The 25467-nt window shown below is 34.6% G+C and overlaps 3 protein-coding genes across 3 annotated transcripts in view; 1 reads left to right on the forward strand and 2 right to left on the reverse strand.

The window, feature by feature from the left end:
• The first annotated feature begins 2197 nt into the window (after positions 1–2197).
• Positions 2198–8558, forward strand: LOC109543160 (hexosaminidase D). Its single transcript, XM_019912724.2, has 13 exons — positions 2198–2687; positions 3666–3857; positions 3925–4108; positions 4160–4336; positions 4421–4607; positions 4675–4753; positions 4806–4970; positions 5022–5208; positions 5258–5386; positions 5441–5556; positions 5610–5743; positions 5799–5978; positions 7394–8558. The coding sequence occupies exons 2-13, from the start codon at positions 3684–3686 to the stop codon at positions 7590–7592; spliced, it is 1911 nt and encodes a 636-aa protein (XP_019768283.2). The 5' UTR covers positions 2198–2687; positions 3666–3683; the 3' UTR covers positions 7593–8558.
• A 383-nt stretch (positions 8559–8941) lies between these two features.
• LOC109543161 (dihydrolipoyl dehydrogenase, mitochondrial) lies at positions 8942–12953 on the reverse strand. Its single transcript, XM_019912725.2, has 9 exons — positions 12767–12953; positions 11013–11159; positions 10743–10953; positions 10418–10692; positions 10133–10357; positions 9872–10070; positions 9685–9813; positions 9449–9624; positions 8942–9360 (listed from the first exon to the last, which is right to left on the reverse strand). The coding sequence occupies exons 1-9, from the start codon at positions 12806–12808 to the stop codon at positions 9244–9246; spliced, it is 1521 nt and encodes a 506-aa protein (XP_019768284.1). The 5' UTR covers positions 12809–12953; the 3' UTR covers positions 8942–9243.
• Positions 12954–15941: 2988 nt separating this feature from the next.
• The window catches only part of LOC109543138, a 21246-nt gene continuing 11720 nt past the window's right edge, over positions 15942–25467 (reverse strand). The window contains exons 23-27 of the mRNA XM_048668289.1: positions 24628–24725; positions 18540–21078; positions 18313–18488; positions 17439–17577; positions 15942–17360 (exon numbers count right to left, since the gene is read on the reverse strand). Of these exons, the coding sequence (XP_048524246.1) occupies positions 17237–17360; positions 17439–17577; positions 18313–18488; positions 18540–21078; positions 24628–24725 (3076 nt within the window). The 3' untranslated portion in view covers positions 15942–17236. The remainder of the gene's footprint in view (positions 17361–17438; positions 17578–18312; positions 18489–18539; positions 21079–24627; positions 24726–25467) is intronic.

Here is a 25467-nt window from a genome sequence, read left to right on the forward strand (position 1 = left end):
ACGATATTATGAAGCAGTGGTCAGTTTTTATGAAGAAACTAATTCTTTAGCTAAACAACAGGTGTTTTTGGATTCTTCAGATATTCACTAACGCTAATTTGGACTGCTGCAACACTGTCACCTCTGAATCTTGTGTGAACCAGCTCGATATTCTTTACCGTTGTCTGAAACTCATATTCAATTCAATAGTAGTTTTATTGTTATAATTGCAAGGGTCTCTTGAATTTGCGCATAGTTTTGATAGTGGTGCCCGAAGGAAAAACCATCACCCTGAGTCTTGATGCATATTTCCTAATGCGAAAATTATTAAGCAATATTTTCTCCTTTTTTCATACTTTCCTATACAAACTTACTTATATGTACTTATTTTTACTTATACCACTCAATACAGTGGATTTTCAGGTGTTGACGCACTAATTCCATTACGGCTCGTCGCGTTAGTCCAACGCGTCATGATACAGTAAATTGCGTTAGATACAATAAATGTGTTGAAGATAACAAAGAACCCTGTGTTACGTGGTGGTAGTGTTTCGTAGTCCCATGCGTAATGGGCTTTTAAGCGATACAGCGCGGTTAACTTTTTGATAAAATTTTTTGAGAAGAACTATGACACACGCCGTTTTCGTTGTTTTAATGAATAGAATAAATGGAGTCGCAACATACTTTCTCCTTGTAGAGCAGAAAAAAAATGTTTGCAACATTGTCAGTGCTTCAATTTGCGCCAACACTGCATTCTAGTATTAACAGAACCGAGATAAATAAGTATTTTGAGCACGATCTAGTTTTGGTTATTAAATTCTGGTTTTGGCTCGTGTGGCTTCATATTTACAAAAAAGGTACCTAATATAATCCCTGTCAATTCAAGGTGCTACACCGTAAGACGCGAGATGTTATAACGCATTGGCGCACAGAGCGACATTAGCGGCGCAAAAGTGTCACACAACCAAGTGTTACGCAGGCCTACTTCCCCGTACTTCGTCCAAAGTATAGTCCGGTATTTTCTAATTTTCAATAGCCATTAATAATCTGGGCCCGGAAGTGAAAGAGAAATGATTGACATTTTAGTACTATTGTCTTTTATTTAAAATTATTTTATGCTATTTGTTCTAGTAGATTCCAAACCCTTGATTTATCTGCATCCCTGTAGCCTCCGTAACTTTCACTTGAAACAAAAATATTAACTTCAAAACTTGCAGATACTCAACTCTAGTTTATTTGAAAATAACATTTCTTGATACAGGGTGTTCCAAATTTAAGTGACAGACAAACTCAGACAATGCACATTCGACCTCTACCATACATTCTACACTTATTTGATTATTTGATATAAATGTTCTCAATCAATTGTTCTTCAGTTAATAACTATTGATGATTGAACTTTTGACCCCCTTTCGCATCGGTAATTATTAATAATTCAGATGATAAACAGTTGCAAAAAATATACAGGATGTTTCCTAATTGAATACAAAAATTTAAAGGCGTATTCCTGAGCTGATTTTATGAAAAAAAGTTAATATGAATATGAGGTCAAACATGCTTCGCTTCCGATATAAAGGGTGTAAAATTTTTTTTTGGAGAGAATTTCCAAAGAAGAACCGAATCCTGTATTTTGGCAGCGTGTGCACATTTTCAACTACGCGATAGTGTAGGTTTTCGATTTAATTTATTATTGTCACCGTTTAATAGCACACTTATTTTATGCGCACATGGCACACTTAATTAAGAGTTAAATTGTCCGTTTAATAAACTGTAAAAAATTTTTTTTGGGGCCATCTCGCTTTAATTTTAAAAATCATGTTTATAACCGTTAAGGGCCCTTAATTAGAGCAAATGGTATACCAAATATGGTTTTCAAATTAAAAAATTAAAACCATAAAATTTAACACCCAACAGATCAGAAACGAAGCACTTTTGACCTCATGTTTATATTAACTTTTTCTCATAAAATCAGCCCAGCAATACACCCTTAAAATATTTGTAGCAAATTATGCGTATTAATATATTATACAGGATGCTACTAGAATAAAAAAACACCCTGTATATTGGAACAAGGTGTTTCAAATATCAAGACTAAACTTACTATATTTTTTACTACATTTTAAATGGCGAAACTCTGAAAAGTTCAATTCATAATCCTATACATTTTAATTGACTAACTTTTTGAAATAATAATTTATTATAATCAATTTTTCTCACTATGCAAAACACCGCAAAGACAACCCTGTGTTTTTCTGCTTTTCACACCTGCCATTTACGGCCTCTATTCGTCTCTTTTCCGCTTAGCCGCTCCGACAAGAGCAGAGCGAAAAGGGCCTAGCTATTGAGCAGGACAGTCAGATATCAAATATATTGACATTTGTTTGGAGGGTGTTGTTGATTTTTTGCAAAAGGTCGATAACCTTTTCTGAATACAATTGAATTTAAATAACAATTTTAAGAAAACGATTAGAACTGAACTTAACTAAATAATACTAAGCGATTTAGAAACTTTCCTAGTGTTGGGTCAAGGGGCATTTGATAAAGTGAATATTAAATATTGCATTTACTTACATGTAAATGCTTGAAAAGATCAGATAATTTTTACTTGATGAGGCCAAGGGGCTTGGAATGCCGCGCTAGAATGGATCAAGGTAGCATACAGTTGGCTGCATATTAATTTTGAGCCGTGCCCATCGGGAGGTTAAAAGGTTAGTAAAAAATAATTAGAACACCAATTAAAATGGTTTCCATTCTCTTTAGCTTACTGTTATTCATACACTGTTGTGCTTTATGGAGCTTCAGTAGAGAAACAACGCATGCCTTAGCTTTACTGAATATAATATCAAACTTTAATTGTAAATTTACTCATTACATAACTAAAAAGGGTCAGTTTTATTTTTGGGGCTGAGTATGTGTATAAGAACGTTTTCATTCTTTATTTAGTTTATTATAAATTCAAAATTTAAATGTTATTTCGGATCCCCTGTCGACAGGGCGCATACCATGAAAACTGTGCATAAAAAATAATTTGATTAAAAAAGTTCCTATAAATTCAAGTGCGGAAACGCTTGGTTTAGGATCTATAAGGTAATACATGAAAATTTTCTGCAGGGATTTTAGAAGCTGTAGGACGCTGTAATGCTCTTTGAAATCATTCATGGGTGCACTTTTATGTAAACTTTTTGCTTAAAACATGCCTTTCATATTCCGATAATTTTTTTCTCAAAAACGATATGTTGTACAAAAAGAACTGAAAAAGCTTTTATTTTAAGGTTTTAGTGGTGTGCTAGTTTTTTATTTACAAATATACTGCGCCACTGGTCCGAAAAATTGGTTTATTTAGTACAAAAATGTGATTTAATTCCGTGTTTTCGTAAATATGGTGAAAAAAAATCCGGAACATGTATTTACAGGCACTTTTAATTTAAAATTAAATTTTCTATGGACGGTTTTCATGGGACTTTAATCCTAACACACGCTGTATATTAAAAGCATTTTATTTTGTGTTTTCAGCGATCAACTACCTATAGAAAATGTTTACTTGAAGCTTGTTTCCCTCTTTATTTTTAACTCGAAGTTTCGATTAATTTTTAAACTGCGTATTGTCCTATTCATATATATTCACTTTTAGACTCGTTTCCAATTTTTAATAAAAAATTTATAACTTCTTTAATTCATACTTGCAGCATTCACAAACGATTAATATGGATCAAGAAAAAACGAATCTCGACAGTTACGTGCATAGAATCATAATACTAAGAAGGAAAAAACGAATGGTACTAATAACGTTAATAATATTCGTAATAATTGTCGTGTTTGGTCTGCAATTTTACCTTGTGGACCAAAAGGGACGATTGGACATGGGATTTGGCGAAAAGGTAGAAGCAGTTGAACATTTACTTAACTTTTGCTAACATTAATATAAAAATCCGTTATTTTTATTAGAAGAATGTTCTTCTCCAAAGTATAGGAGTAAAATTTATTGAGGTGGCAAAACTTAATGATCAGGAGCACTATGCAAAAGACAGCGCTGGAATGGTTCAGATTAGTCAAGCTGATAGAGACAAGCGCTTAGATCGCGCCAGTGTAGGTGATATTGCGGGAAGTCAAACAGAAAAACACATTGAAGGTACAATATGGTGTACTTTGTGAATATTCCATAGGACACACATTTTTTTAGCATGTGAAACAGATCAGCAGCTGGGTATTCCATATGTGTTGCTTGATCAGAAAAAGCCATTTGTCCCAAATCACAGAATAGTTCATTTCGATCTCAAAGGAGCACCTCCAACCATAAGTTATCTAAAGAAAGTAATTTCTTTGGCGAAAAATGTGGGCGCTTCAGGTTTACTATTAGGTAGACGTTTGAAATTTTATAAAAACATTAATTGCCATTAATTGATATTTTAGTAGGGAAATTAAAACGCCCCTTTTTTGGTAGAATATGAAGACATGTTTCCGTTCAGTGGAAACCTAGCGCCGTTAGCTGCAAAAAATGCCTATACTCTGGAACAAATCAAGGACATCCTTTTATACGCTCAAGAATTAAAATTGGAAATTATTCCGTTGGTACAAACATTTGGCCATATGGAGTTTGCATTGAAGCTTAAGGAGTTTGCCCACATTAGGTTCTTAATCAGTTTCTTTTTATTTTACAATTAGAGGTTTTTAGAGAATTTACGTGCTTTATTCCAGGGAAGTTCCTGGAAGTCCCCAGTCTTTGTGCCCTAGTCGCAATGCTTCTCTAGACTTAGTAAGGGACTTAATACATCAAGTAAGTATTTATCAAGAAAATCTGTCCTGGTTTTATTGGCTTACTTTTTCAGATTTTAGATGTTCACACTGCAATCAAGTATCTTCACATTGGTTGTGATGAGGTGTTTGAAATGGGAGAATGCGAAATATGTCGCACCGAGTTGCACGAAGCTTTATTCTTAAAACACATCCAAAACGTTGCTAGTATAGTGCACGATAGGAACTCACAATTACAGGTGAGCTTCAGTGAACTTTATTTTTCGTTGATTTATGATATAACTAAATAGGTAATAATCTGGGACGATATGCTTCGACACATACCACTGCCAGACCTGCAAGCTGCCAAACTAGGGGACCAAGTTGAGCCTATGGTTTGGGTGTATGCTGAAGACATTTATAGATTTGTTCAGGCAAGCGTTTGGGATAAATACGCCTCAGTCTTTAAAACCGCATGGGCAGCATCAGCTTTCAAAGGTAGTTTGTGAAACAACAATTGGGCAATTCATGAGTAGGGAATTCTTAGGTGCCTTTGGTGAGACGCTGTACATTCCTAATGCTCGACGGCATTTAGAAAATAACTTAAGATGGTTAGATGTAATGTCAACGCAATCAACTGCCTTTAAACAGGGTATGAGAGGAATAGTGCTTACAGGTCAGCAGGCAAAGAAATGCTGCAGTATGCATTAAAAAATTGTTTTGTTGATAGGCTGGCAAAGATATGACCATTTTGCCGTGCTCTGTGAGATGCTGCCAGCCGCACTTCCTTCTTTAATTTTAAACCTGATGGCTACCAGCAATGGATTTTTTAATGTTACACACAAGGTATATTAATTCCTCGGTGTCAGCACATTTTTCTTACGAATAATTTGGTTTAGGAACAATTTTTGAGTACTCTGAGTTGTCCGCGCCAAACTGAAAGACGGCCCAGTCCGTTTTTGAATTTGGATGGCGATCCTAACATGTCGGAAAAATTAGCCAGATGCTTATTTCCAGGACATGCGTTTTTCAAGTAAACCAGGCACCAATTAGTGTTAATGATTTTTTTAAATTGAATGAGTATTTAGATTGATGTATCGTCTTCATAATGTCGAAGAAGAAGCCAAAGAATATATAGACACTACTACAAGTCAGCGCGGTTGGATGACTGCTTACAACACCAAACATAAGTATAGTCTACCGTTGCGGGTGGATGAATTGGTGCAAGATTTACCAAGAGTTTATCATGGTATGACGAATTTGGCTAGGTAAGCTACTAATTTATTTTTGCTTAATTAACGACGTTTCTGCATTCAACTGGGAAACTTCTCATTCTACTTCGATTATTGTCTAGTTTAAAAAACTTTCCTCTGATTTATTTACGGTCGGTTTGATGACGACGGATCGAACAGAATCGTGGCGAGTTTTGATGCTCATAAAACATACAGATTTGAGATTTGTGGATTTTCACTCGAACGTTGTCGAGGCAAAAAATGAGTTAAATATACACTCAGACAGAACTACTTTTATCTACCGTACATAGTGTGCAGCTAAGCGATGTGCTTTAATCGTAGATGGCAAATTATGATGAAACAAGCTTTGAAATTCAAAAGATTTTATTTAAAAACTCTTGAATATTATCTATCATCAGGGCCGCTAAAAACCACAAGAAACCCTAAGAGCATCGAACAAAACAAGCCACGAAGCAAAGAAAGTGAAAAGTTGCAAATCAATGGTCAAAAATTAAAATTGTAAAAAATAAATTAAACGTTACTGAAGACTTATTAATACACACGCATTTATTAGTGCGAAATACTGATAACGTTCCTGTATAGCTTTTCCCCCTTTAAATGGCTCTGCTCCTTTCGGGAAATTTGCCAGTTAATTATCCTTAAAAACTAACATTCGCAGTACAATAAAATTATTCGGCGACTAGTTTGCGCGATGACAAGAATACAGAGTAAATTAATAAATAATAATAAATGGCTGTTGATATGAGAATAAAATAAAATAAATTAAAATTAGGATTGTAGATTGATATTTAAAGTTGTCAGTCCCACACCGTGCTTATAACGTTGTTGGATAGTCCAGTTTATGCTGTCCAAGTTATGGAAAAATAAAACATAGTAACGAATAAATATGAGAATGATTAAGTAAGGCAAACTTCTGCATTACAATCATCTCAATCTGTAAGTATTATACAAGAGGCATCACTTTAATTTCCCTTTCATTTAATTTATAACATTTTTTTCTATGGTTTTAATTTACCATTTTGTCTCGCTTAATCGTTCTCATATTTGCCGTTACTATGCTATATTTTCCATTAATTTCTGGCTTCACCTACAATATGTTGTCGAGTTGGTATGGAACTGCCAATTTCAATTTTAATCACCGATTTATTTATTTATTATATTTAACTATTGATTAGTGGCATGTTTTGTTTGATACTCTTGGGGATGTTACTTACGCTACATTGTTCACCAGTAAATTTTCCTTTCTCTTTATACGATATCCCTCAGAGTACTGTGTTCTTGTTTTTTTAGTTGCCCTGATGTGCATAGATACGAAGATTGTTTCATGGAATGTTATCCAGTGTAAACCACCCCGAAAAAAAAACTTTTACTTAATTTTCTTTCGTACACTTGTATCTTCAATTGTTGTTTGATGTAATTTTGTTTTTGAGAAATGCTGCTGATGCACTAGTTGGGATAATGGATAATTACACGATATCTGAGTGGATAGAGCAACGAATTTATCCCTATATTGTCGAACTGGACAAAATTCAAAACAGCAGCTTTGCACTTAAAAAAGTTTTATACTGGCCGGCTAGGCCTTTGCCGGTGCTCAAGGAACTGGAAAAACATGGTATAGCCTTAAACTAGAAACTAGGCTAGATTTTATATGTAGGGGTTGCAATCGATTACATATGCTAAGTGGATATCGTCTATTAAAAGACCAAATCCATTCAGGAACATCAGTATGTTTACACTGGTAGAAAATGGTAATATTTTAAGTAACTGATCAATAGTTATACTCATGGATTTGTTGCTTGAGACAACAGCTAACGTGCCAAAAAATAATGCGTAAACTGTTGTTTTGATGCCTTTTAAAATTCTCTAGCTATTTGATTAACGAAAAAGTCTACAAAAACCACGTAGCTTATGTAATCGAAACGCCCTAAAAAAGCTCAAAGTATATCGTAAGTCATATCTCAGACTGTTGTTGCGATACTATTTTCAGGAAAGTTCCCTCATTTAACACATACATTCCGAATTCCCCATTTATTTCAGTGGAAAATTTCAATCTTGTTCTTCGTCACCCATTTATAACATGCTAAATGAAAAAATGCATATTAACGATAAGTATTTTATAGAATACACGATAGGTTCAAGTTAATGTATTGCATCTTCAGTAACTGATTTGTACAACAGGTTCAATGATATTTTTTTCCAAGATGTGTTACATTAATCATGCCAATCTCACAGGAGAGACTGATAATGTAATTTTTTGAAAATCTGTTTGAAAACCATAGATTCTTTTCAATAGGAGACTATTGTGCATCGGATTTTAAAATGATGCTACTTCCCTTTCGTTTTTATTAGCCCTAGTTAAGGTCAAAATATCTTTTTTTAAGTACAAATTTGATATTAATTTTTCTGTCGAGGATTTTTTACATGCTCTGTACGATTGCAGCTTGTTTCTAGTCAAATTTTATTTGTATCTGTTGCGGTTTTTTTTTAGAGTATGTTTGACGCTTTTAAAAGTGTCTATTAACGGAGCATCAAGTATAAGGATTTGTATATTTATCGTTTATGGTGTTTTACTTTTTATTAAAAAACATGTATCATTTTACAAAATCAATACATTTTCAAACTGGCCCAGCATACTCCAGTAAAATTATCTATTTAAGCAATTAATTTATCGCCTAAAAGTTTAAATGCACATCTAGTTTGTTGTTAAAATAGCTAAAAAGTTTAAAGGCTGCTTATTTTAACACCTTTGTATAACTGCATAATTTCCTTTTCGTTTTGACTCTATATTAGACTTGTTACAAAATAGAAATTTTAATAATTTATGACGTTTGAATATTTAGTACAAATTGGAATGTTGGTAGTTACTTAATAGTTTACAGTATCATAATAATTGTAGGAAATCATAATGCAATCACCACTTAGTAAGGACAGTACACTGTCCTAAAACACGTAAATATCTAAATAAATAAAACACATAATAATAAATAAATATTTAATATTTAAAACCGGCTGGTTTCATGTTTAACACGTTTCCAAGTATTTAATTACCCACTTAAAATGACATTAGTGAAGTGACCGCTTAAAATACAACAAAACTTATTTACAAAGATAACAAAAGAAGAATGAGATATAGACCGCCTATTTATCATAAGATGTTTTAACTATTTTTTAATTGCGTCAAATTAAAAAAAATGCTAATACTGCGGGTGACAATTGTATGAAATAGAATAGAAAAAAGAATATTTTACAAATAGGCAGTTTACTTATTACTTTTGCTTATTTAGAAATTTATTGGTTTTCCAAAGTATGCCATCAAATTTGCCTCCCTCAGTGCTTCAGCACAGGTTGGGTGAGCATGGCAAACCCTGGCAACATCTTCGGCTGACGCGCCATATTCCTGAGAATCCGAACAATTTTACTGTTATTTATCAACTAACTTCAATGCTCAAAAGGTAACTTTTTGCAAACGGGTACTGAGCGCTTACCTGTGCTAAAACAGCTTCGTTAATTAATTCGCCAGCACTGGACCCAATGATGTGAGTTCCCAAAATTCGATCAGTTGCCTTGTCTGATAGGACTTTAACAAAGCCGTCGGTGTCGTTGTTGGTCTTCGCTCTTGAATTGGCCAAGAATGGGAATTTGCCCACTTTGTAGTCAACCCCTGGTAAAGTAAAATGAAATAAATTTTCAGTCAACTCCTAGAGCAAATCTTAAATCCTACCTTCACTCTTAAGATCCTCTTCAGTCTTTCCCACCCATCCTACTTCAGGATGAGTGTAAATTACGGATGGCACACAATTGTAATCGATGTGAACTGCTCCTCCCAATATCCCTTCCACACATATGATTCCTGTAGAAATTTTAGATTTAAAATTCCAGTTGATTAGCAGCTTAGATTTTTACTCTACCTTCATCTTCTGCTTTGTGAGCCAACATTGGCCCATGTATACAGTCTCCAATAGCGTAAATATTTGGAATTACTGTTTGGAACACGGAGTTAACAGGCACTCTTCCCTTCTGGTCTCTTTCAATGCCCATTTCCTCAAGTCCAAGATTTTCAGTGTATGGTCTTCTACCAACCGAAACTAGCAGAACTTCACACTCGAGCTGAAATGAATACTCTTTAATTTAATTTACATTGCCATGTATACGTAACGATAATGTATTACATCTTCGGTTTTGCTGCTGTCCTTAACATCTTGAACACTGACTTTAACAACCCCACCGCTTTTAGATGCGCCGGTGACTTTTGTTCCCAATTTAAATTTCAAGCCTTGCTTGGCAAGAATTTTCTGGAAGGACTTTGAAACTTCTTGGTCAATGCCCAAACCTCCTATGGATGGCAAAAATTCAATTGCGGTTACTTCGGAGCCCAATCTGGACCATACAGAGCCCTGCAAGTAGCAAAAGATTTAACGAATTTATTTCACAGCGATTTGCTAAATTGTAGTTACCAATTCAACTCCAATAACTCCAGCTCCGATGACAATAAGCCTCTCTGGTACTCGTTTAAGAGACAAAGCCCCAGTTGATGAAACAATTTGTTCTTCATCAATGTCGATTCCAGGGAACGGAGTCACTTCCGACCCTGTGGCGATTAAAATGTTTTTGGTATTCACCACTTCACTAGAGCCATCTTCTTTTAAGGCAGTTACTTGGTTTACACCAGTGATCTTTCCATGGCCTTTGATCAATTCTACTTTGTTTTTCTTGAATAGTTGCACAATGCCTAAAAATACCAGGTTAATATTGGGCTGATGGGTGATTAGGCGGCATTACCTCCGGTTAGGGCCGACACTGAATTGGTTTTTTGGGCCATAAGTGTATCTAAGTTTAAGCGAATATTGTCACTCTCGATTCCTCGTTTAGCCAAATCGCCAGAATGTGCCATGTGGTAATAATGGGAATTGTTCAAAAGGGCTTTGGAAGGAATACACCCAACGTTTAAGCAAGTGCCCCCTAGTGTGGGATTTTTTTCTATACATACTGTCTAAAACAGTGACGTGGATTTGTTAAGCATGGATATTACAAGTTCTGGTAAATACCAACTTTGAGTCCTAATTGCGCTGCTTTAATAGCGGCTACGTAGCCACCGGGTCCAGATCCAATTACTACGATATCAGCGTCAGTAGATGAAGAATACATTCTTTGAAATAGGCTAGCTGCAACGTTTCTGTGGAGCCTAAGTGTTGTAGGCTGTAAGAAATAAATGAATATATCAAGTTTTAATCACATTCAAAAATGTATACATGGAATTTGGAACGGTGTATTCAACCATCTCATTGTGTTGGTACAATAAAAAAAACTGTGTGCCGAACTCCTGCCTAAAACTTCCTATATTTCCCAAAAATTACCCACGTTTCAATCCTTTACTACAGCCTTTATCAAAGCTATAAACGGAGATTATATATTTTTAAATATATAAATCAATTAAAATAGTGAGGGTTTATGTGATAATAATGCGCAACTCAATAAAAGAGTTTCGCATAAATTAAATAATAATTAATTTCAATTAATATGGAAGCAGATAAATAAATACGATAATAGAAAAGAACACCAAAAGAAAAAACATTGCACAAAGCAACACACAAAATTGAAATTAATTGGCGTGTAAAAAATAAAAAATACATTTATTAATTTCCAGTTTTTTATTCAATTTGGAAAATTTTTCTCAGTCGATTTTTCTGTCACGACAACACGATAATATGTATTTTTTTAACGAATTGTTAATTATGTAATTGTTTTTAGGTGTTGCCTACTTTGATTGTTTTTTTTTTCAAAATTTAGGCTATAAAGATTTTTTGTTTTCATAGTCTTATTACCAAAAATTTCACTAGTAAGTACTTGCTTATAAAAAAACCTGACTAACTAGTTTTAAGGCAGTCAATACAGTATAAAGGTATATAAACTTTCCAAAGTTCTTAGAATAATACCTTGTTGCATAAATAAGGAAAAAGTATTATTTTTTCTAAGTGAAGTTTAAAAATATTACAGATACTTTTTAAATATATCAATTAAGTTTACAGCGCTAGCATGTATTAGTTTTATGAGGGTGTTTATTGTCTTAATTATTATTTTAATAAGTTTTAGTGTCTAATAATCTTTGCTTCTCAGACAAAATAAACCCAATATATACAACATTTCAGAATAACAGTGAAAAAAAAATATTATTTGCAGCGTGACTACAACAACTACCAATGACGAACTTAAGGGCTTAGCTGGAGAAGTGTTCTTCTCTTAATGTAACAATGCAGATTTCCAGCGGCGAGGTGAGTAAAATTTAATAATGAAAGCATATAAATTTTACTCACCTCGCCGTAAGTAATTAGGGATGAGTATTAGACTGTTGATTGCGATTTGCTGAAACTTAATTAGCAGTTTTACACTGTGGTTTGAGTGAAAGCTGGGGACAAAAAACGAGGAAAAGTGGAGTGGTTCAAGTTCTTCAATTCCAATCTTCTCCGATTTCTGATGTTGTACCGAAGCGGTTCGTGATAAGCCGATAAAATGTTAAGTAATTAATCGGTCATACAGGGTCAAACAATATTGTGTTGTTATTGGCTTGGATGGTTCTATTTCTGCAGACCTTTTGTAGGTATTTCTGAAAAAGACTTTACACAAAAATTCAAAAAGATTTTGAGGGTATGTGGGATGTGTTGTTAATGACAGTCGCATCCAGTTTCATACTTATATGATGTAATTTCGTTATTCCATTCGGAAAATATATAATTTTGATAGAAACTTTTTTGAGAGGTTAGATTACGTAAACTCTGCATTTTCAAGTGGTGAAAAAAGTATCGTACCTTTAAGGAATTCGCCATTACGTTCAGCACCTGGGACTGCATTTTCCCTTTCCTCAGACCTGAATCTCACACTATAAAGCACTATTTAAAAGTCGTTAGAACCGACTTTTTCGGATAATAATCCTTCTGCAGAAGGACGAGGAATGACAACTTTTGACAATATCGAAGGTGACACTGACAAATGCCAAAGCACGTGATAATAGTGGTGTAATGTACTGCATTTTTTATGTACGATTTCAGTACATCTTATTATTATTATACCGGGTGCTTATCATAAGTTCATTTACAGCGTAATCAATATGTGCATGTTTTTTAAGCAAACATTTCATATAAGAGTAGAATGGTTTGTTTTGTAACCAACCGGGAGGTAAAATTTTTTGCATTTTTGTAGTTTTTTTGTTTAGTTTCGGTATTTTTTAGTTTATGGTCTGAGGTCATAAAAATTATAATATTATTGATAATTAATTTCATTATTAACAACTTTTCTTATCGCCATTTCTTGGGAAAATGCCCTTCTCTATTAATTTTCACACATTGAAATTCACTATTGTACCATGGTCCAACATTTACATTTTTTTCGAACTCTATTTTTTCTTAGAAACATTTTTCATCTAAAACAATTTAGAAAATAGTATGTTCGTGCTAAGTTTTCTACGCCAAAAATGTTTAGTTTCCTGTATGTATATTGTCTGTCAATTCAATACTTTTGTTCGCCTATTTTGCTGCAGATTTTTAGTGCAGTGTGGTCCATGTTGAAAATAAGTTTCACATCAGTTACTGTTTGAAAATGTATTTTACATTCAAGTTACTTATCTCGAAAAATGTAGAAGGTTTGCCATGTGATATCCGCAAAAACAAAAGCCATGGAAATTATATAAGCACTTTTAAAAAGTATAAAATAAGCAAAGAACTGCATTAAATTAACATGTTTCAAAATGTAAAAAGCCTGTTAATGAACTTAAGTAACTTAAATAGGTAAGTATTTGTCAAAAAGAGCTATAGAAAAAATATTAACATTCAATTTAGAATACTGACTTGGTTTGAAAGTGGATCGACCATTTAGGCAGCATATATAAAGTTATAAAAGTTCGTTTGTTGTAGCAAAGTTTTATAAAAAATTAGGTAGCCCGTGCTAAAATCAAGTTAAGTATTCTGTCGCATTAACGGTGCATGCAAAGGAAATAATTTACAAATAATTGCATGGGTTGAATGTGAATCTGCCATTGAGGCAGCCTTTCAAAAACAAAGCAAGCTACAAAAGACCAAAGTTTTATAAAAATTTCGCGAGAGACTCAGAGGTGAGAACGTGCCAAAATCAAGTTTTCCGCCGCTTTAATGCTGCGAGCAAATGAAAGCGATCACAAATCATGGCACGCCTCGAATCTGGATCTGCCATTTAAGTAGATTTTACCCCAACATATCAAGCTTCAAGAGTACCTAAACATTTTCGGGGAAATCGAGCCAAGGACTAATGAGAAAATTCTTGTGAAAATCAAGTTAGGTAATCTGAAGCTGAAAATGATGCGAGCAACGCAACATCACATTAGTCTTGGACAAAATATCAAGCTCAAATGGTTCAAAATTTCATAAAAATCTAATAAAGCGACTGATTCATAGCGTTTAATTAAGCATAAAAAAGTGTCATGCGTCGGATTTGTTTATCATTGGCTGAAAAAGTTGTTTTGCTTACGGTGATCAACCAAACAAATTGAAAACGTGAAACTTGTCTTTGAAAAATTGCCGCGCGAACAGGCACTTTCTACAAGAATGTCAATAATAAACAAACTGAAATCGAAGTAAAGAAATAAATGACTCATCCAAAGGGCGATCGAGCAAATGGTTATTACATCATGTTGGTTCTGTACTTCGGTGCCGTTTTTAAGAAAATCAGCTCAAATTCAGTTTGTGTAGTGTGAATTGCGTTCTTAAATGGAAAATATGGAATCATTGTGTTTCTTATGGCAAGTGCGGTCGTTTATTCTGATCACTAATTGCCGGTTTAAAGTTTCCAATTCGGAATATATTTTTATTGTGTGATCAAGTGTAGTGTGAACTTTTAGTTTCGTGATTAATGGGTAGAAAATAGAGGAAGGGGCACCAGCTTGCACAACGGTGGTAAGAATAATCTACAGTCTTTTAATCCCTTAGCTTGAGTCTAGTTTTCGAAAAGCATCTGATGTGATATGGATTCTTTACAGTTCTTATCAATTGCTTTGCTGATTTTTTTAAAATAGCGTTTGGCAGATTTTTTGTACTCAACACATTTTCTTAATTTTTTTCCAGGTGGCACCATTCAGCTTTCGGTAAGTTTGGCATTTATTTGGTCCTTGGTACATGTAGTAAAAATCATATTTAATTAGTTCGTGTAATGTATACGTTTCTTGGCTATGGTTATAATATCGAGAATCACTCTGGGCATGAAGTTGTAGGTTCAAATGCAAAGATTGCACCCGTGCATTAATAAATTGACCTGATAAGGAATAATCGTGAAATTTGTTAAACTTTCTGACCTCACTTATTTGCAAATATTTCAAGTTTGGTTCTACCATAGCGCTTAGTTCATATTATTTGCATACTGATACCCTGCAAAAACTTTAAATTCGACTAAACAAATCAATCATCATAATCAATTGTTCATTCTTTATAATACAACTATGTTATAATTGGAAGTGTTCACATGGAAATATGAAATAATGTGGCTAAATGTAAAAGTTATAGACGTGAGTAGCTTAATAAATCAAGCACCCTAAAAATAGCGCCATCATTTTCGGTTATTTTTGAAAGGTTACTATAAATTATAAGATCCCTAATCCGAGTACTAAACATTCTGGTAAAAAAAAGCCTGTCAATAATCTTGTTTTATTCAATTATTTACTTTCATATGTTCAGAGTCGTGTTTACATCGCTTGTTTTAAGGATTTCTGGATGTTTGCGTTGCTTTTAAACGTATGAGTTATGTACTATTTTGGGTAAACATTTAAAAACACATTAATGAACTATGCAACATTTAAAAGTTTATTTTTAATTAATTTCGAATTTGAAAATTAAATAACTCAATAAGTACAAATAATAGTCGAGATTTGGCACTAATTAATTATCGTTATTACCGCTGTTTCTTCTTTATCCCGAATTAGTTCCTTGTACGATATATTACGGGTAATGAAACAAATACTAGTTTTTATAATAATATAATTTATTACTTTTATAAAATCACAAACGTTAACATACTCTACATAACAAGTTCACACAGCAAACTCAAAAAAGTGTTTAATTACATTTGTATGTATATTGCAACAATAGCCTAACAGTATCAATAAATATATTCTGACTTAACAAAATTTCGTTATCAACAATTAGGAGCCGAAATTACCATAGATAATTGTCGATAGTTGAAGGGGGTTGTTCTATATCCTTAAAGCCTTATGGACAATCCAAACTAGTGATATGAAAAATTCCGGGAAAGGAAAAGGGAAGAATATGATATTGCGTCTAAGTTACACCTAAGTTAAATAATGAGTTGAAGGTGACATTCGAGGAACAATTTCTTAATCAAATTAAATAAAACCAATGAAAACGAATAACTTACTTTTAACTTGAAATTAAATCTTTATCGAAAGGATTTAAAAAGTAACTCCGCGTCTCAATGAAAGTTGCATCCACTCAAAGGCCTTGAAAATAAAGTGGGTCTAATGTAGATTAAAACTAGGACGAAATAGCGCCGAAGACAAATATCAAGAAACGTAAACTATAGCGCCATTTACATCATTAAACTATCACTAATCTGAAACTGTCTATGTTTAACAATCACTCCAAAGTCGATAAGTTGTAACCTAATAATAAATATCTAGTGTTAAACATATTCAATTACAGGCATTATTTTTAGTTTACCTGCAATATTGAATAAACTAAAATGGTCTATTTGCATCATTAGCCAGATCGTTACAATCTAAAAACGTACATGTAAACGCTCTGCAGTTATACTGACGTGACTCTAATTCTCATTAAATAGTGAGTTAAATTATCGTTATATAAAAAAGTTGATTACAGGAGAATTTTGAACTTGTTTGTATATTGTACGACCGTTTAAAATCGAATCTTTAGGGAATAATAAATATTTAGACTAGAAAGTGCATTAACTAACAACGCGTACGCATTTCGAATATGTGCATACTATGAGGGAGATCAAGCATACATTCTTCATACATTTTCAAATGTAAAACCTTAATTCAGCAAATACTGAACACTGTACTGAAAATACTAAAGTTCGTGTTAAATTAAACATATTAAATAGGGAAGTTAGTTATAGTATGTCACACAACCTGGTGATTAAAGAAAACAAATAAACTAGAGTTTTGCAGCATCGTTGACGAGAAATAATGGAAGAACTGTAACTAGCGAGGCAACATTAAATAAATTCAGGATCATTAAAAACATAATATTAAAGTAATAAGGTATAAAAATAGGAATAGCTTAAATAGGTTCGGAAGCTGTAGGAGACTGGATAATTGAAGACGGCCTGTCTGTGAAATAGTGTTCGCTTAGCGGTGAAACCGAGCCTCTGTCTAGTGTTGGGCGGTGGACAAACGGACTGAATCTATGTCAATATAATATTAAGTATATTCAGATTTTTTCCAACCCCGCTGTTTATTTTTAAAGCAGTAATTTCACTTACCGTCTAGGAATTGAGCTAGTTGATGCTTCATCTAAATTATTATCAGAGCCAGCATATAAACTTTTGGCAATTGTACTGGGTCTTGCAATTCTGCTACTGTACGTTTGATAGGAACCGGGAATATTTTGATACGAATGACCTAAAAAATATATAGTCGATATAGTGAGTCTAACTACTCTTAGATGAGCAATGACATTGGCCAAAAAAGTGGTTAAAAGTCCAGAAACGTTGAGAATTCACCAACAACAAAATATTGAAGACATTTATTCAAAGGGTTTTTTTCAACATGCTTTATTGAGTGTTATTCCATAGTTTGTATACAAAGTGTCCTGTAAACCGTCGACAATACTTCGCATGATGAAAGATCCATCTTGGCAAAGTCAAAAAATAAAAAAATAGCAGCACGGAATATTAAGTGTTGCCAGCTTTGGTCGATTTGCAAAAAACTGTAAATATCTTCTAAAATACTTTAAAAAAAGATGGACCTTTTATCAGACGAAGTATTGTCGAATGTTTATGGGGCATCCTGTATACGCATAATATTTCATAATATCCTCATAACATCGATATAACAATTATGAAATAAATACATTTAGGTATTTTGATTCACAGCTTTATCCTAATTGTTTTGGTGATAGTTTCCATATTAAGTTTTGATAATAACTCTAGTAATTATATCAAAACGAGTAACCATTATCAATTTGAAAAAAAAAGACATTCGGAGAAGACGAAATTCGGTCAATTAAAAAAAACGCCAATTTACGCCAAGATACCCAAAGAAAAGACGTTGTTAGTCTTTTATTTGGAACACTTTAGCTGAACATAACGCATCTTCTTGTCTTAATCAAAAATAATAAAATAAATTGAATCATACTTGTCACACTCTGATGCGGTCCCGGAACATTCTGGTAAGAATGAGTCAAGTTTTGTTGACCGCCTGGAACATTCACGTAGTCATTTAGAACAGAGGCACTGCAAGCATACGGTCTATATTCTCTTGAACTACTGGGTGTCGGATTATGTTCGGGAATATACGATGTAAAACTGGTTCTGAAAAGTCCAATTTTTTCAATAACATAACACTAAAAATAATTTACTAACCTTCTGGTAACGCTTGGGCTTCGGTATCGATCCAACGAGCTATAATCAGGCTTTGAGTACTCTCTCCCATAATCTCTTCCATATAGATCAAGATCCTTGTATGTGTTAGCGAAGCTGGGTCGGCGCGGTTTTTTCTTTTCGTTGAATCTAGTGTAGAAGCTCTTTCTTCTTATTCTATCAATAACCGACTCGTTTTCGTCCCCGGAATACGTTATGTGACCGTTATGAGACTGTGGTGAGTGTAAGTCGTTTAAATGGTGAAAATCTGAACATGCAGACCAAGAGTCGCACGACATATAATCGTCCGTAGGAGAGAGAATGGTCGAACCATCATCGGTAGTCGTCAAGGAATTTCGATTTTCATTATTATTTTGCAGTTCATCTTGAGCAATTCCACTTGGGCCTGCTGGCTGTTCTGAAACCGAGCAACTTCTAGAAGGTTGCCGGTTTAGATCTAGCTTCAAATTTCTTCTATCCGGTTTAGCTTCCTGACTTATTTCAGTGCTGTTGTTTTGGAAAAACTTTGGCGGTTCAGGTAGACTGTCCAAATTTAAACTTCTTCTGAACGAATTTACCGGCAACTTGGACTTGCTTTTTTCGTTAGCAGCAGATACCTTTTCCAGCAAGCTGTCGGTTTTTGCACCGTCGTAAGTGTTTTGGAAGTGTCTGACTTTATCCAGCAATAACGATTTGGGTCGCTCCTTTTTTCCAGCTTGAGGCACTTCACTTTCAGATTTAGGCTCATCGTCGCCTTCTTTCACGCGCTCTTTTGATTTCCTTTCCTCCTTGCTTTTGTTTTTCTTGATAGGTTTATCTTTCTTCTTATCTTGCTCCTCGTATTTTTTGAACAAGCCCAGTATTTTAGTAACGCTTTTTCTGCTTGTTTGAAGTGGTTTCGACCCCACAGCTAAATCTTCTACCGATACTGCTCTTTTTATCAATCCACTTTCGGTGCACGATTCCAAGTTTCTTGGTAAACTCTGTTCTCTAAGGCGTTTAATAGCGCTGTCAACTGCAGACTTTTTATCCATTGTGTCCTTGGTTTCATCAGAATCCTTTGTAGCGCTGCTTCTGAACTTTTCCAGTTTTTTCTCGATAGATTGCAGCAGCTTGTTTTTATGCGCTTTCTCTTCTTCGTTTATATTTTTGTTTGTTTCATTTTTGTCGTCTTTCGGCGTCTTTTCCTTTTTGCCAAAACCTTTTTTCAGCTTGCTTATCTTCGACTCCTTTCCGTTCACTTCGACTTTGGCATCCTTGTTCTGAGCCTTGTCCATTGCCACAATGCCATTGCTAGTTTGAGGTTTCTCAGTTTTGTCCATTTTTCCACTAGTTTCAGTGGGGTAACTCTTTGGTCGAGCTATCCGCGAGAGTCGGCTCTCTTTTTTAATAGTTGGCACACTGTTTTCGGCCACTTTCACATTCACGTAGTCATGGATGACTTTGGAGCTGTTAAGTGATTGGCTCGGTTTATTCACACTAGTTTGCTTTTCTGGAGACAGTTCAACCAGGGGTTGAGGCAAATTGACATAGTCGTGGCTGGGTTTAGTTACGGTTGGGTTCAGGGCTAATGACTTTTCAGCAACATCGACAACATCTACGGTCGGAACCTCTGTAGGTGTTTCGGCAGGTTCCTCTCCCTTTTCTTCACGGGTTCTCGATTGAGACCTCAGGCGGCTTTTTCTTTTATCTCTGATTTCCTTCAAAACCTGCTGGGTTTCGCGTTCTCTTTCTTTCTTCTCTTTAACCAGCACGTTCTCTTCTTTGGGCTCAAAGAAATCAGGGCGCAGGAATCTAGATATTCGTCTGGTGGATGGTTTTCTTTCAGCTTTTGGTAAGTCGGGAGATGTGGGAGACAATAAACTTCGACTTGGTGTGTAACGGGAGTATGAGCTGTTGCTGGAATAACTCGTGTAAGGTCGAGATAAGCTACTCTCGGAGTATTTGGAACTGAAGCTGTCCGAATCTTTTTTGTATGAGCTGGATGTGTCATCGGTTTTCGACAGGCTAATTGAGATGCTGCTCTCCGGGCTGTGTAAATCTGGTTTCGAAATTCTGGACTCCCGGCTACTTATGGATCTGGCTACTTTTGGTCTAGTATGTAAAAATTTGCTGTTTCCTCTCGGTTCAGCTCCTATACTGGAAGATCTTATGTTAAATTCGCAAGTGGGTATATTCTCCTCCCTACCGCCACCAAATTTCATGGGTAGAAATGATTTTGATGGAGTTCTCAAAAAAGTTTTACTGAGGTCAGGCTGGTTAGTTTGGTCTTTATCAACAGATATTTTCCTCGGCAAAGTACAGCTCATTCGGTCAACAGACCGTCTCCTATCAACTGGCTTCCGTTCGACTTCTTCGCTGGTCTTCGAACTGAGGGTGCGTTGTAGTTTTCTAACTTCAGCGGGCGTTAGTTGGGCTAAAAGCTGCTTTTGGATTCGTCTGGATAGACCAGGGGTTAAGTGTGACAGAGCAAGTTGATCTTCTTCGCTCAAGTTTAGTTTTTTGAAATCTAGTTCTGCCAAATTAAGGTTTTCTTGGTCGTCTGGAAAAGAGATTGTTTTGATCAGCTTTATTTTGACTGCATACCGTCAGTCTTAGCGCAAGTTTAGAACATAGAATTGAACTAGTCGAAAATTTTGTCAACTTGCCCAAGACTAACCATTGTATTTGATTCATTTTCTAAATGTAATCATGCAAGTCATTAGTATTCAAACATTAAAACTCAAAACTTGAACAAAACAATATACAAAAAGTACACACCTACCTTAAGACTGTGTTAGTGTGTAAATTTTTGGCACAAAACTTCGGCTGCAGCATGGAAAAGAACAAAAAAATAAGGCAAAATTAGTAAAAAATCGAAATAAAACGAAATAAAGTGACAAATTTCACACTTCAGCGTGTTAGCACAGGCGTGCGATGGGAATCGAGTGTCCTAGATAATTAAGAATCTCTGTAATCATTAAAAGTATCAAACGAAAGCTTTTGTGACCGATATTTGGATACATATTTTTGAATTTTTCAACTAATAAGCCGATGTACTCAATTAATCGTGGATGATCTTTCTTTTTTTAACTCTTGCTAATATTTTCGCACCAAAATGTATGAGAAACTAGTTTTTACTATATTTCACTAAATACTATTATTCGCACATAAATATAGAAATGTACGCTTTACTCCGAGATCAATCATCTTTCCTGTTGTGGATGCAATTCCACATTCTACCGAATCAACGAATTTCTAAAACACTCTGATCTGAAACTACTGCGAGGGCACGATCTATTTATGTTGGACTATAGCATGGTATTAGGGCTGATACTTTCCTAGTGAGCGATAAATGAAGAGCAAAATATAAGGACGTTCTCGACTGAATATTCTAGTGAATAATGGAAGATGTGTTCAAGTCGTGTTCGTTTGTGGCTATTTATAATTTGATATTCTCCATAAGGATGTTTTTTTACTTCACTTTTGGTGTGTCACAAAACCAATCTATTATTAAATTTGGACCTGTTTATTTTTGTAATATGGCCTTAGAAATAACTCCATTAATTCGACTATTTGCGAACATTTTTCAAGTTTTTTGCAAAACGCAGCGGTTATATGAAAATTTTCATTTTAATGTTTGTTCCTTAGAAGAAGGAGAAGTGTGCATAACTAAATTTATTGTGCAATACAGAGAGTTGCATTTTCGAGGTATTAGTATTGGGTTCTCGTAAAACGATTTTGATTTTTTTCTCATATTATTAGAAGACCTTTTAATTCTCCCCAAGATTATATTATCAGATCTGGAGTTAAATATTTTAAGGAGTTTCATGGCCATGTTAAATATAGTATTTTATTATCAGAAACTGTAAGTACCACCTTGATTACAAATAACTTATATTTAAGAAAACTTACGACGTAAAATGACTCTTGTGATTAATAGCATAAGATGAAGGAAATACTCTTGATGTTTTTAGTAATTAACCGTGATATAATCAACTTTTTATTTTTGTACCAACTGAAATAATTATTTTTTTGTATTTTTCTTTCTTTACTTTTAGTATGGTGCGTAACAGAGAAATATTGAGAGTGCTAAAAGTAGCCAATAAAATTTATAAAATTATGGTAGAATATCTCTCCAAATAAGCTTAAATAAAAATTGAAATAATTTCAGAAAATTTCAAGTTTTTTCGAATATTTCTGGACGCAATAGAAAACAAAGTCATATGTTAGGTCTAAAAAAAATTATTTAAGATCTGATAGTATACTTTTGTAGAGGATATTTCTGGAAGTAATCGGGATTTGCGAAGTTTTGAAACATCATTTTGTCAAGCATTAAAATGTGCAACTTTGCTCAATTTAACCGATTTAATATCTAGTAGTATCTCTTGCGGTTTACGAGATCCCTCCAATGCCTCGAATTTGTATCACCCTGTATATATGTTTTGCAGTTATCTGGGGTCTTGACATAACCCAGTTAAATTTGCAAAAGTAGTCCATTGTACAGTGGATCACAAAAATATTCGGACTTTTGCAGATTTCGGCTTTAATCTGTGTGTTCAAAGAATGGTAGGAAAAATTTAAACCCCTGAAACTGAACAGCATAATTAATTTAAGTTAGCACAAGAAATATATTTTATGTTTGAAAATTCTTATAAAACGGCAAAACATTTGCAAAAAAAACATTTAGTCAATGTAGTTTAAGATCATTTTTTCTCTCTAACACGTCGTTTTTTTATATTTGTGGTCCGACTACTGAAATAACGATAATCAACACCCTTTAGTCTGAATGCTTTTATAATCCACTATTCAGGAATTAATAACGATTTATATTTCCAGAAGAGAATTTATATTTCCGTCTGTGCACATTATCATGCTACACATTAATACATATAATGTGCCTGATGCGATCTGTGACTGAAAACAGGGTCGTCCTCAACTAATGTGATAAAATTCACTTGTTTTTCACGCAGGCAAATTTGTCTTATCCGAAATTTAATAGATTCAGATGCACAGGGTGTGAAAGTGCAAATAAAATTTTCGTTTATTTTTAATAGATTCTTATGCCGATATTACACTACTGATTTTTCCCCGATTTATTACGCCAATTATTTAAGGTCATCATATACAAGCGAAAATCGTGGAATCGGGCTGTAATCGATAAGTCTTACGACTGATCGCGGACTTAGATCATGTTGGAACTTATTTCGGATTATAAACATTTTCTGGGAACTTTTGGGGCTATTTGTATCGTATTCGCAACTACAAAGGGAATACAATGGGTTTATGTTATTTTTTTGGATTTCAAAGTGTTTGTCAGTCTGTAAAGCGCGTATAGATAGAATCTGTGAATTTCAGTATATGAAAAATGAAAGTTACTGAAATTACATTTCTGAAAACAATATTCAAGTGTAAAGACCGTCTCCCTATTATTAAACCCGCTTTATTGACGACTAAATCTGGTTAAAATGCGTAGTGTAAAGGTGCGAACAAATGTGACGAGCCGAGCCTGAGCACACACCACTGACAAAAATTAACAAAATTATGCTATTGCAAAACATGCGTCTTCTCTATATCATTATCATTTTGCTTTTTTAAAATTAGATTTCAACACATGAAGAATACATGGTTAAAATAAAGCCCCTCCCTCATGAAACACCTTGCATAAGTAATAGGAAATTCCCACACTCAAAATTTTTGGTTGGTTAAGAATCTAAGTATAAAAAAATTAAACTTTGATTTGAACTTTGAAATCCTGTACCTCTGAATCAATTAACTTTCGGACAAGACAAATTTGCCGAAACGCAATAGTTTTGCCTTAAAAAATGTTAGTGAATTTTGTCACATTAGTTGAGGACCATCCCGTGTAAACCTTTGAATAATATTTTGCGGAACCGACACGATAGGTGCCTGATAATGTGCTGGTGATAGACCTTCAATGGGATTCAACTCCCTTATCTGAAAATGAAGAAAACGGTTTTTGGAAGTTTAGGTTGTGAAGGTGTCCTATTGTAAGGAAATCAGCTAGAGCGCTTGACAAAAAAAATTGAAACGGCCACAGTCGTACTGGCATAGCATAATCTCATGCATGCACAGATCAGGATCAGCCTACCGAATAGTCTTGAGTAGTTTGAGTGTCGGTGGTTGCGTGGCAGGGCAGCCGTAGCGAAGTGGCGCAGTTGGTTAGTTCCGCTGCTGGTCGGCAGCCGGAGGCGGTCCGCAGGGCACATGCACCGTCACGCAAACGCGCGCTGCAACACGCAACACCACGGTCAACAACGCATGCCAAGTACGACCACTAAGAGTGGCGAGTACCGTCTTTTCCTCTCATGTCTTCGGGAACTTTATTTCCGTCGTCTTAAGCAAACTGCCTCCTCAAGTTCAAGTTCACACACAAGATAATGAAGTGATAGTAATACTCTTACATACACTGTCCAAGCGACAATTGACTTATTTTACAAAAAAGAGGTGAAGACCTACACACTTGCGACTGGATCTCCAGACGAAAAAATAAAAATCCACTATTGCGATTTCCAAAAATCGAATTCGAGTCACTTGCAACGATTTCCTGGAAACTGCCCCAAATCGCTGATTCATCGCATTCTCTACAACGAACATACAGGGTGTCCATTTGAAACTTCCCACCCTTAATATCTTTCTTGCAGTTGAAAATATGAACTTGCACTTTAAATGAATATTTTTAGCCTCCTTGTATCAACCCCCTAGGACGGGAAGAGGTCACCCTTAGAATCTTAAATGGGAAGGGGGATCAAGTGGCACATAGTTTTAAAGGGCATTCAATTCTCTTTACATTTGTTATTACTTTGTTGCTTTGTGTTCAGAGGTTTCTCTGATATAATAATATATACAGGGTTATTCACGCTATACGGCACGGACGTTTGCGGCTAGCCCGTTTGTTTTTTGCAAAGTATTATTTGATGAATCCACAGAC

The sequence above is a fragment of the Dendroctonus ponderosae genome, unplaced genomic scaffold, assembly GCF_020466585.1.
Source record: "Dendroctonus ponderosae isolate FM_Combo_2020 unplaced genomic scaffold, Dpon_F_20191213v2 Dpon_F_20191213_7, whole genome shotgun sequence".
Lineage (NCBI taxonomy): Eukaryota > Metazoa > Arthropoda > Insecta > Coleoptera > Curculionidae > Dendroctonus > Dendroctonus ponderosae.

What these genes read in the sequence shown, in the direction of transcription:
- LOC109543160 (XM_019912724.2), top strand. Translation starts at nt 3,684, where the DNA reads ATGGATCAAGAAAAAACGAATCTCGACAGTTACGTGCATAGAATCATA. An exon ending in TTTTTAATGTTACACACAAG is followed by an intron (nt 5,557 to 5,609) that starts GTATATTAATTC and finishes AATTTGGTTTAG; the next exon opens with GAACAATTTTTGAGTACTCT. An exon ending in CCAGGACATGCGTTTTTCAA is followed by an intron (nt 5,744 to 5,798) that starts GTAAACCAGGCA and finishes ATGAGTATTTAG; the next exon opens with ATTGATGTATCGTCTTCATA.
- LOC109543161 (XM_019912725.2), bottom strand. Translation starts at nt 12,808, where the DNA reads ATGCAGTCCCAGGTGCTGAACGTAATGGCGAATTCCTTAAAG. An exon ending in ACAGCAGCAAAACCGAAGAT is followed by an intron (nt 10,071 to 10,132) that starts GTAATACATTAT and finishes TATTCATTTCAG; the next exon opens with CTCGAGTGTGAAGTTCTGCT. An exon ending in ACGAAGCTGTTTTAGCACAG is followed by an intron (nt 9,361 to 9,448) that starts GTAAGCGCTCAG and finishes TCGGATTCTCAG; the next exon opens with GAATATGGCGCGTCAGCCGA.